Raw genomic sequence first — 9,994 nt, forward strand, 5'->3', positions numbered from 1 at the left:
ATCACTGTACTAGAAATGTATCAGTGGAGGAGAGACAGGGGCTCTAGGGGCATAGCTGGTAAGTCAGAAATAGGCAAGAGTCAGGGGTTGGAACCACATTGCCTCCTCTAGCCTAGGACAACCACTTGCAAAATGGTTTATATATCTTTATTTCCCAAACAAGTAGGCTCCATCAATAATATCAAGTAAAGACATCGCTACTAGCTGGGCCTGACAGCCCAAGCCTGAACTCAGGAGGCTGAGGCAAGAGAATGACAAGTATAAGACCTACTCACCCCCTAAAAAGTTCCAGCCCCCATCTGTTTAATCCTTAACAGTAATTTGAGGGTCTCCTCTGTTCCTGCTTGCTCCACCCCCACGGCTCTCTCCTTGTAACAGGTGCAAGTGATATTCCCAAATGTCCAGGCGGGTCAGAGTGGGAAATAGCTGAGGCTAGAAAGCCGGCTGAGGTTGGACCAGGTACAGAGGCCAAAAGATGGGTGACCCGCTGCAGGATCGCACTAGACGGCTGCTGACTGACTACATATTGTTCTGCGCACGGGCGCCGAACACCCCTGAGCCACTGCCCACGTCTGTTGAGGCGGCCTTGCTGCGCTCTGTGACTAGTCAGATCCAACAGGAGCACCAGGATCTTTTCAACTCCTTCCGCGACTACCAGGGCAACCGCCTGGAGCTGGTGACACAGATGGCGGATGAGTTGCTCTCCAATGACCAAGAGTTCAACTGGGGCCGCCTGGTGATGCTCCTGGCCTTCGTGGGGACGCTAATGAACCAAGACAGGACTGTTAAGCGGAGGAGGGATCAAAGAAACCGTCTCCTACTGGAGCGAGACTGCTATCTCATAGTGAGCTTGCTGTACAATCGACTCACAGGACGGCATCGCTCCTGGCTGGAGGCTCACGGTGGCTGGGTGAGACCATTGGAGCGTGATGGAGATGGGTTGGAGGAAGGGGCCAGGATGCTGTGCTGAGTGCCTTTATGTCAGGGTCTTACGCAGCCAGCTCAGGCTGGCCTCAAACCTCATCAGATACTCTCTCCTGCCGCTATGGTCCTCCTGCTCCCATCCCAGGAGCACCAGGATTACAGGCTAGGTCATTATGGTGGGTTTATGTGGTGCTATGTAGGGAAGACCGGGACTTTGAGCATCTTGGGCAAGCACTAAGTGAACCGCATCTCCAGCCTGGGGATTTCTTTATAGGCCCTCAGACTGCTCTTGCTCAATAGTTCTTACAAAAGTTCATTCAGGGGCAGCCGGGCACACGCGGCTTACCCTAACTCTTGCCCCAGGACTGTCAGGGAGGGTTGATTAAGTCTGATATGCCCAAGTAGTATAAAGGGAGCAGTAGCCATGCCCAGGCCCTCCAGAGCTTCTTCTCTTACCCTTTATTAGAGTAAGGTCTTAGGGATTGTGAAATGTGTGTGGCCACCAAGTGGGGACCCTAACTGGGATCTTTACTTTTAGGCCATTGCACTTTTCCCTGCTGGGCAACCTCCAGGCTCCTGGCTTTCCTACGGTCCTTAATCTTTGTGGTGTAGGCTAAAGAGGCAGTCCTTAGCCTCCGGCTACAGAGCTATTGATCAAGGAAAACACGCAGGATGAGGATAAAGCTTGTTGGTACGCAGTTAGCATCTGTAAAGCCCTGGGTTTGATCTCCAGCCTCACCGGAGAAGGAAGGAAGGAAGGAAGGAAGGAAGGAAGGAAGGAAGGAAGGAAGCTTGCTCTATCCTAGGTTAACCCACAACAGGCCCTGGAAGCTGAGCTTGGCCACAGGTTTCTTTACCTCCCTCTTCATAGGAATTGAATCAAAATGGAGGTGGCCTGTGTTATGGAATAAATGTAACTTAACTATTAAAACCTGCTATACAAAAACCAAACAGATCACACTCCTGTCAGGAGTCTGCACTTAAGCTACGGGTGAAAGAAAGGGCAGCATGACGTGTTAACACCTGCCCTGCTCCCGATGTGTGGGTTGCCACTGGCCTGCAGACTGCCTTCAGCTGAGTTTCTCAGGACCCTCTCTGACAAGGTCATGAAGACAGAGTGATGATGTTTCCCTCTGTGTCCTGGCTCCTCCCTACCACCTCTCTCTCTCTCTCTCTCTCTCTCTCTCTCTCTCTCTCTCTCTCTCTCACACACACACACACACACACACACGCACGCACGCACACACACTCTCTCTCTCTCTCTCTCTCTCTCTCTCTCTCTCTCTCTCTCTCTCTCTCCCTCTCTCACATAAGATCTCAGACTTGGGCAGATTTTCCCTTTTGGGAGAGAGATTCACCAGCAGACTTATTAAGACGAAGGGAAGGCAGCATGGCCGCAGCTCTACACAGAGTTTAGGTTCATACGGCCAAGTGAGGAATCCCCTCTCATAGGTTCCAGAGGAAGGGGGAGGTCTTGTGCCACGTAGTGATGAATCCGTGTGGATGCATGGGTGTGTGTAGCTGTCACTGGTTCTGGAGCAGGAAGGGAAAAGGGAAGGTTTCGCCCTTTAGTTAGTGTCCCTTCATGATACAGGATTTGCTACCCATAGTACCTGATTACTTAGGGTCTCAGGTAGTCTGGTGTTGGTTAAGCTCCCTTTGAGGAAGAAAGACTTAGGAGTTCCCGGGCTGACTTTCAACAGGGTATCTGCTATTTCTTTGACGCAAGCTGTGAAGGTAGAGAAGGCAGCTGCTGCCAGTCAGCATGGCCTGAACACCCTCTGGTTCAAAGGCTAACATTCCCAGCCTTTTGTGGTCTGGGGATAACGGGCGCTAAGTTCAATGTCTGATTGCTACATATGACCTGGATGGTATGGTCGGCAGGTCTCCCATCTCCGGGTATCTGAGTCAGAGATTGGCACAGTGGAAGGATGTGGTCACCATGAGTCTGTGTCATGCACCACTCAGCAGTCTGGATGAATTGAGAGGAGAAAGAGTGCTAAAGAGGGGGCCTGTAACTGTAAGACCCAAGATACTTATTAAAGGAGTAACCAGAACTGTGACCCACAAGGTCCCCAGTGAGTTTTGAAAACCTTTTGAGTTTGATTTGTAGAGAGAAGGTCAAGAGTGAATAGAAAGACTGAAGACAGACAGGTGCTGTCAAAGGAGGAAACAGCCAAGGGTTTATGTTTTGTAATTTTTATTGGAGATGGTGGGGAAGGGATCAGAGGGTAAGGAGAGGTTTTTTTTTTGTTTGTTTGTTTGTTTTTTTTTTTTGTTTTTTTTTTCAGTTACTACTGTACTTTATTGTGTTCAACCAAGTCACCATGTTACAAAAATAGCAAGCTGCCATAATAAAAAATAAGGCTCCTCTATCCAGCACCAGATAGCATCATTTTGCTTTCAAGCCTAGAAATTGCACACTTGTATATAAACCAACTGAAGATGAGGATTGAGAGTTCATCTTGGTGGATTTTTCCTTTGATGAATATGAAGTGTCCTTCCTTATCTTTTTTGATGACTTTTAATTGAAAATTGATTTTATTTGATATTAGAATGGCTACTCCAGCTTGCTTTTTCTGACCATTTGCTTGGAAAGTTGTTTTCCAGCCTTTCACTCTGAGGTAGTGTCTGTCTTTGTCTCTGAGGTGTGTTTCCTGTAGGCAGCAGAATGCAGGGTCCTCATTGCATATCCAGTTTGTTAATCTATGTCTTTTTATTGGGGAGTTGAGGCCATTGATGTTGAGAGATATTAAGGAATAGTGATTATTGCTTCCTGTTATATTCATATTTGGATGTGAGGTTATGTTTGTGTGCTTTTCTTCTCTTTGTTTTGTTGCCAAGATGATTAGTTTCTTGCTTCTTCTAGGGTATAGCTTGCCTCCTTATGTTGAGCTTTACCCTTTATTATCCTTTCTAGTGCTGGATTTGTAGAAAGATATTGTGTAAATTTGGTTTTGTCATGGAATATCTTGGTTTCTCCATCTATGTTAATTGAGAGTTTTGCAGGATACAGTAACCTGGGCTAGCATTTGTGTTCTCTTAGGGTCTGTATGACATCTGTCCAGGATCTTCTGGCCTTCATAGTTTCTGGCGAAAAGTCTGGTGTGATTCTGATAGGTCTGCCTTTATATGTTACTTGACCTTTTTCCCTTACTGCTTTTAATAGTCTTTCTTTATTTTGTGCGTTTGGTGTTTTGACAATTATGTGACGGGAGGTGTTTCTTTTCTGGTCCAATCTATTTGGAGTTCTGTAGGCTTCTTGTATGCCTATGGGTATCTCTTTTTTAGGTTAGGGAAGTTTTCTTCTATGATTTTGTTGAAGATATTTACTGGTCCTTTGAGCTGGGAGTCTTCACTCTCTTCTATACCTATTATCCTTAGGTTTGATCTTCTCATTGAGTCCTGGATTTCCTGTATGTTTTGGACCAGTAGCTTTTTCTGCTTTACATTACCTTTGACAGTTGAGTCAATGATTTCTATGGAATCTTCTGCTCCTGAGATTCTCTCTTCCATCTCTTGTATTCTGTTGGTGAAGCTTGTATCTACAGCTCCTTGTCTTTTCTTTTGATTTTCTATGTCCAGGGTTGTTTCCATGTGTTCTTTCTTGATTGATTCTATTTCCATTTTTAATTCCTTCAACTGTTTGATTGTGTTTTCCTGGAATTCTTTCAGGGATTTTTGCGATTCCTCTCTGTAGGCTTCTACTTGTTCTCTAAGGGAGTTCTTTATGTCTTTCTTGAAGTCCTCCAGCATCATGATCAAATATGATTTTGAAACTAGATCTTGCTTTTCTGGTGTGTTTGGATATTCCGTGTTTGCTTTGGTGGGAGAATTGGGCTCCGATGATGCCATGTAGTCTTGGTTTCTGTTGCTTGGGTTCCTGCGCTTGCCTCTCGCCATCAGATTATCTCTAGTGTTACTTTGTTCTGCTATTTCTGACCGTGGCTAGACTGTCCTATAAGCCTGTGTGTCAGGAGTGCTGTAGACCTGTTTTCCTGTTTTCTTTCAGCCAGTTATGGGGACAGAGTGTTCTGCTTTTGGGCGTGTAGTTTTTCCTCTCTACAGGTCTTCAGCTGTTCCTGTGGGCCTGTGTCTTGAGTTCACCAGGCAGGTTTCTTGCAGGGGAAAAGTTGGTCCCACCTGTGGTTCCAAGGCTCAAGTTTGCTCGTGGGGTACTGCCTAAGTCCTCTCCGCGGCGGCAGCAACTGGGAAGATCTGTGCCGCTCTTTCCGGGAGCCTCCGTGCACCAGGGTTCCAGATGACGTTTGGTGTTTTCCTCTGGCGTCTGGATGTGCACAGAGTGCAGTCTCTTCTGGTTTCCCAGGCGTGTCTGCCTCTCTGAAGGTTCAGCTCTCCCTCCCACGGGATTTGGGTGCAGAGAACTGTTTATCCGGTGTGTTTCAAGGAGAGGTTTTAATAGAGTTCTCCAAGATGCCTTTCCTAAGCACTGAGGTAAAATATGAGGCGTATCGAGGGATCTCTGCCATATGAAGCAGTTAGATGGTTGTTCATACAGCAAGTTGGATGGCTAATTACAAATCCCAGCTGGAAGGTATCTGGTAGCCATGTGCCTTTCATTTTTAAGGCATGATCTAGAACCTTCCATGTATTTTGGAGTGTTTTTCATACTGGAACCTGACCCAGGGCCTTGTGCATGCTGATTGCATGTTTGACCTCTAAGCTCTGAGCTAACCCTTGATGTAGATGAATACCTGAATGTCTACCATGGATGTGCAGTGCTCAGGGAAGCCAGGGAGGATGTCAGATCACGTATAACTGGAGTTATGAGCAGTGTAAGACACCATGTGGGTGCTGAGAACTGAACCCAAGTCTTCTGCAAGAGCAGACAGTGCTCTTAACTGCTGAGCCATCCCTCCGGCTGCACCTGCTGTGTATTCGGGGCTCAGGTCTGTTCGTGGAGAGACAGTCTAATTCTCCTCTTTTGCCCCTTGCAGGATGGCTTTTGCCAATTCTTCAAGAACCCCTTACCACCCGGCTTCTGGAGAAGATTGCTGATCCGGGCTATTCTGTCCTGTTTCTTTGCAACGGCCATCTTTTATATCTGGAAATGTTTATAAGTTTTAAATTTTTAAATCGATCTTACCTGCCTAACTGCGGGCCCTCTAAGGGACAATTCTGGGTAGTTGGATAAGAACTGAGGAAATCCTCCTGCCTAGAGACATTTCTACCTGCATGCTACACGGAGTTCCGGGTTTGGGATGGGCCTAAGTAGCTCTTTGCTAAGTGGGGAGATGGTCTATATCACTCCAAAGAACTTCAGAAAAACGCTGCACCCACTCACTAGATGTGTTGTTGTCTGCATTTGGCTGCAGGCACAGCAGAGCCACTCCCATCTGTTGCAGGGTTCTCAGCTGCTGTTAAGTAGCCAGGGGCAGGGCAGGGGGTCCTAAACCCCAGAGCCCAGAGCCCGGAGCAATGAAGAATGCAATAGGAAACCTGAAGGAATCCTTTGAAACCTAAATCCTTCCATGCCTCATTCCCAGGGCTTCTGAATTTATAATGCTCCCCTTAATACAGTTTTAAGTAACTTCGAATTCTTAATAAATGTATACATTTAAAAAGAAGAAAAGAACGTGTCTTTCTACAATTCAGCAAGACTCTTCTTCTTGGGAGTAACTCGAATTGATGACAACTTACTTTTATTGTCTACAGTATAAACCAGGATTTGGTTTATATTGCTATGGGGGGGTAGTTTTTATTTTTATAATGTATATGTGTGCTCTGCTTCTATGATCTGTGCACCACTTATGTGCCTGTGAGGCCAGAAGAGGGTATCAGATCCCTGGAACAGGGGTTACAGATAGTCGTGAGTCACCATGCAAGTGCTGGGAATCAAACCAGGGTCCCCTGGAAAGGCAGCCAATACTCTTAACCACTGAGCCGTCTCTCCAGCCTTAACAATGCTTTGTTTTAAACATTTAATCTGCATAAACGTCCACTGCTCATTCCTCCTTTCCTCTGTGCCCTCTTCAGTCTACTCAGAACCGTATGGTAGGCAAGCACTGTGTCCCTCCCAACCTCCCTGGCCAATACTAGCTCACCGTTTCATAAAACTGGGTTGGTCTAATCCTGTTTTGTTTCGTTTGTGCGTATGTCTGTTTTGTTACAATATTTCTGACTGGAAATGTGGGTTTTGGGGATCAAATTTGAGCCATCAAGCTTGCTGGCAAACACTTTTACCTACTAAGCCAAACTACATTTGTTTGTTTTGTTTTGTTACAGTGTGTCCATTGCGTGTGTGTCCTGTGGTCCTGTGTGTGTGTGTGTGTGTGTGTGTGTGTGTATACCATAGTACACATATGGAGGTCAGAAGACAACTTATAGGAGTTGGTTCTCTCCTTTCACTATGTGGTTTCCTGGGATCAAAATCAGGCCATGTAGCTCGGTGGTAACCACCTTTACCTGCCCAACTAGCTCTCTGGTCTTGGCCTCTTCCTACTGTGAGGTTCCTAGGGAAATCCTAATTCAGGGGAGTCCCCGAGGAGGGGAATCAGAGCCTGTGTGGCAGAAGTGGGAAAATGGGGAAGGCACAAGCCTACAGGGAGGCTGGTTCCAGGGCAGTAGGCAGGGAAGAGGGTGCTGAGCGGAGACACCAGTCGCCCCTTTGCTGAAATCTCTGTCCCCAGGTGAGTCTGTAGCCAGAGAGCTGCAAGTGCCTCAGCAGCTGCCTGTCTGCAACTGTGAGAGGGAAGGACTGAGCAGAGGCTGGATGCTCGCTCGCACCACACTCTGACAGTTGTGCTCTTCCATTTGTACTGAGGTAAAACTCACACAACACAAAACCCCATTCACCATTTTGAAGTGAGCGCTCCACTGGCTGTTAGTGTGCTCATAGTAGCACACAACCATCACCCTTCATTTAATCCTGTCACTCAAAAAGAAATGCCACACCCATTAGCAGCCTTCTGATCCTCCCTTCCCCTGCCCCAGCAACCACTAATCTACCTGCTGCCTTTGAATCTGCCTCTTCTAGATGCTTCATACGAATGGAATCAGACAGCTCGTGGCTCTTTGTGTCTGATTTCTTATTTAACCAAGTGTTTTCTGGGCTTCTGCACGATGTAGCTTGTCAAGACTTCACGCTGGCTCAAGGCTAATGCTGCATGGTGTTTACCACACACAGCTAGCTGGAATGTGGGTGGCTCTCAGTCATTGGACAGCATGTGGAGGTGGTGCTCTGAGCATGCTTTTACGTGTTTTTATGCAGACTTGGGCTTTTTATCACTCCTGTGTGCAAGCCTAGGTGGGATTGCTGGGCCCTGTGGTTAACTTCGGGCCTTAGAGTGGAGCAGATCTACTGAACTCTTCTTAGCAGCTACGCCATTCAGTATTCCCACCAGCAGGACATGGGGTTCTACCTTCTTCCTTGGTTAAACCCCAGGGTTGCAAAGGAGAAACAGAGAGAACTACCTGGGCCAGATCAGGGAAACACAACTCTTGAGTTTAAGATGGCTTCTGCCTCCTTGGCTTCCCAGATACCACGCACGCAGCCCCATGGGTTGACTTGGCACCAGCTATGAAGTAGAGTCCTCCCCTAGAGAAGGCCAGGGGTCCATGCGAAGTCTCCTCCCCCTCTCTGAAGGCAAGTGGAGCTTTAGTGAAGCCATCGCTTGGCACTTCCTGCCCTGAGGCCCTCATGCTAGTCAGCCTAGTCAGCCTAGTCAGCCTAGTAGCCTAGTCAGCTGTTGTTACAAGTTCTGCTCAGTATCAGTTTGTGGGGTTTTAAGATTTTGTCTTTATTTTTACTCGTGTGTGTGTGTGTGTGTGTGTGTGTGTGTGTGTGTGTGTGTGAGAGAGAGAGAGAGAGAGTGTGAGTGTGTGTGAGTGTGTGTGTGAGAGTGTGAGTATGTGTGTGTGAGTGTGAGTGTGTGTGTGTGTGTGTGTGTGTGTGTGTGTCTGGGTACACGTGTGTGGGTGTCCATGGGGACAATAAGAGGGCTTTGGATTCCCTGAAGCAGGAGTTACAGGCAGTTGTGGGCCACTGCAACCAAACTCATCCTCTGCAAGAGCAGCGAGTACTCTTAACAGCTGAGGCGTCTTTCCCGCCCATGTTTTCTTCCTTTTAAAGTTTGTATTTTATTATTATTATTATTATTATTATTATTATTATTATTATTTTCAGTTGGATGGGGCTGAGGGGCAGGCATCACAGCCCACATGTGGAGGTCAGAGTTCAACATTGTGGAGTTGCTTTTCCCCTTCCACCTCACTTTGTGTGGGTTCCAGGGATCAGGCTTGCCAGGAAGGGCCTGTGCCCCTGGGCTGGCTCTCCAACCCATCTGTATTTTGTAGCTATGCCTCTCAAGAGCTGGATTTGGTAGAATTGAGAATACAGGTGAGGAGCTCATCAGATAGATGTCCCATTGTATAAAAGTGATTATCATCTGGCCTGCTGACCTAAGCTCAGCTCCCCAGAACCCACATAAAAGCCAAATGTGGTGATGTGTGTGTCTGTATTTCCAGCACTCCTACTCAAGATAGGAAGCAGAGACAGGAGAATTCCCACAAGCTAGCAAGGCAGACCAACAAACCTGGAGTTTAAAGTTGCAAAACAAGAGGCCTTGCCTCAAACAAGGTAGAGAGACAGCACCGATGCCTAAGGTCAGCCTCTGACTTCCATGGGCCCTTTGTGGTATGTACAAGTCCACACACATGCACATCGTACACATGCATGCACATCACACACACATGCACATTGTACACACATGCACATCGTACACATGCATGCATATCACACACACATGCATGTCACACACATCCACATCACACACACATGTGCATATCTCACACATGCATGCACATCACACACGCATGCACATCACACACGCATGCACATCATACACACATGCACATCACACATGTTCATATTGCACACATGCATGCACATTGTACACATTCATGCACATCACACACACATGCACATCACACACAGATGCATATCATACACACGTGTGCATACCACCCACATACACATCTTACACGGACATGCACATCACACACACATGCACATCGTACACACACACAAGTATCTTAAATAAATAATAAA

At 47.0% G+C, this 9,994-nt stretch overlaps 1 protein-coding gene across 1 annotated transcript; it reads left to right on the forward strand.

Annotated features, from left to right (window-relative positions):
- The first annotated feature begins 464 nt into the window (after positions 1–464).
- Bcl2l10 (Bcl2-like 10) lies at positions 465–6,510 on the forward strand. The gene is made up of 2 exons (NM_053733.1): positions 465–910; positions 5,883–6,510. The coding sequence occupies exons 1-2, from the start codon at positions 476–478 to the stop codon at positions 6,003–6,005; spliced, it is 558 nt and encodes a 185-aa protein (NP_446185.1). The 5' UTR covers positions 465–475; the 3' UTR covers positions 6,006–6,510.
- Positions 6,511–9,994: the final 3,484 nt, after the last annotated feature.

Source organism: Rattus norvegicus, chromosome 8 (genome assembly GCF_036323735.1).
Source record: "Rattus norvegicus strain BN/NHsdMcwi chromosome 8, GRCr8, whole genome shotgun sequence".
NCBI lineage: Eukaryota > Metazoa > Chordata > Mammalia > Rodentia > Muridae > Rattus > Rattus norvegicus.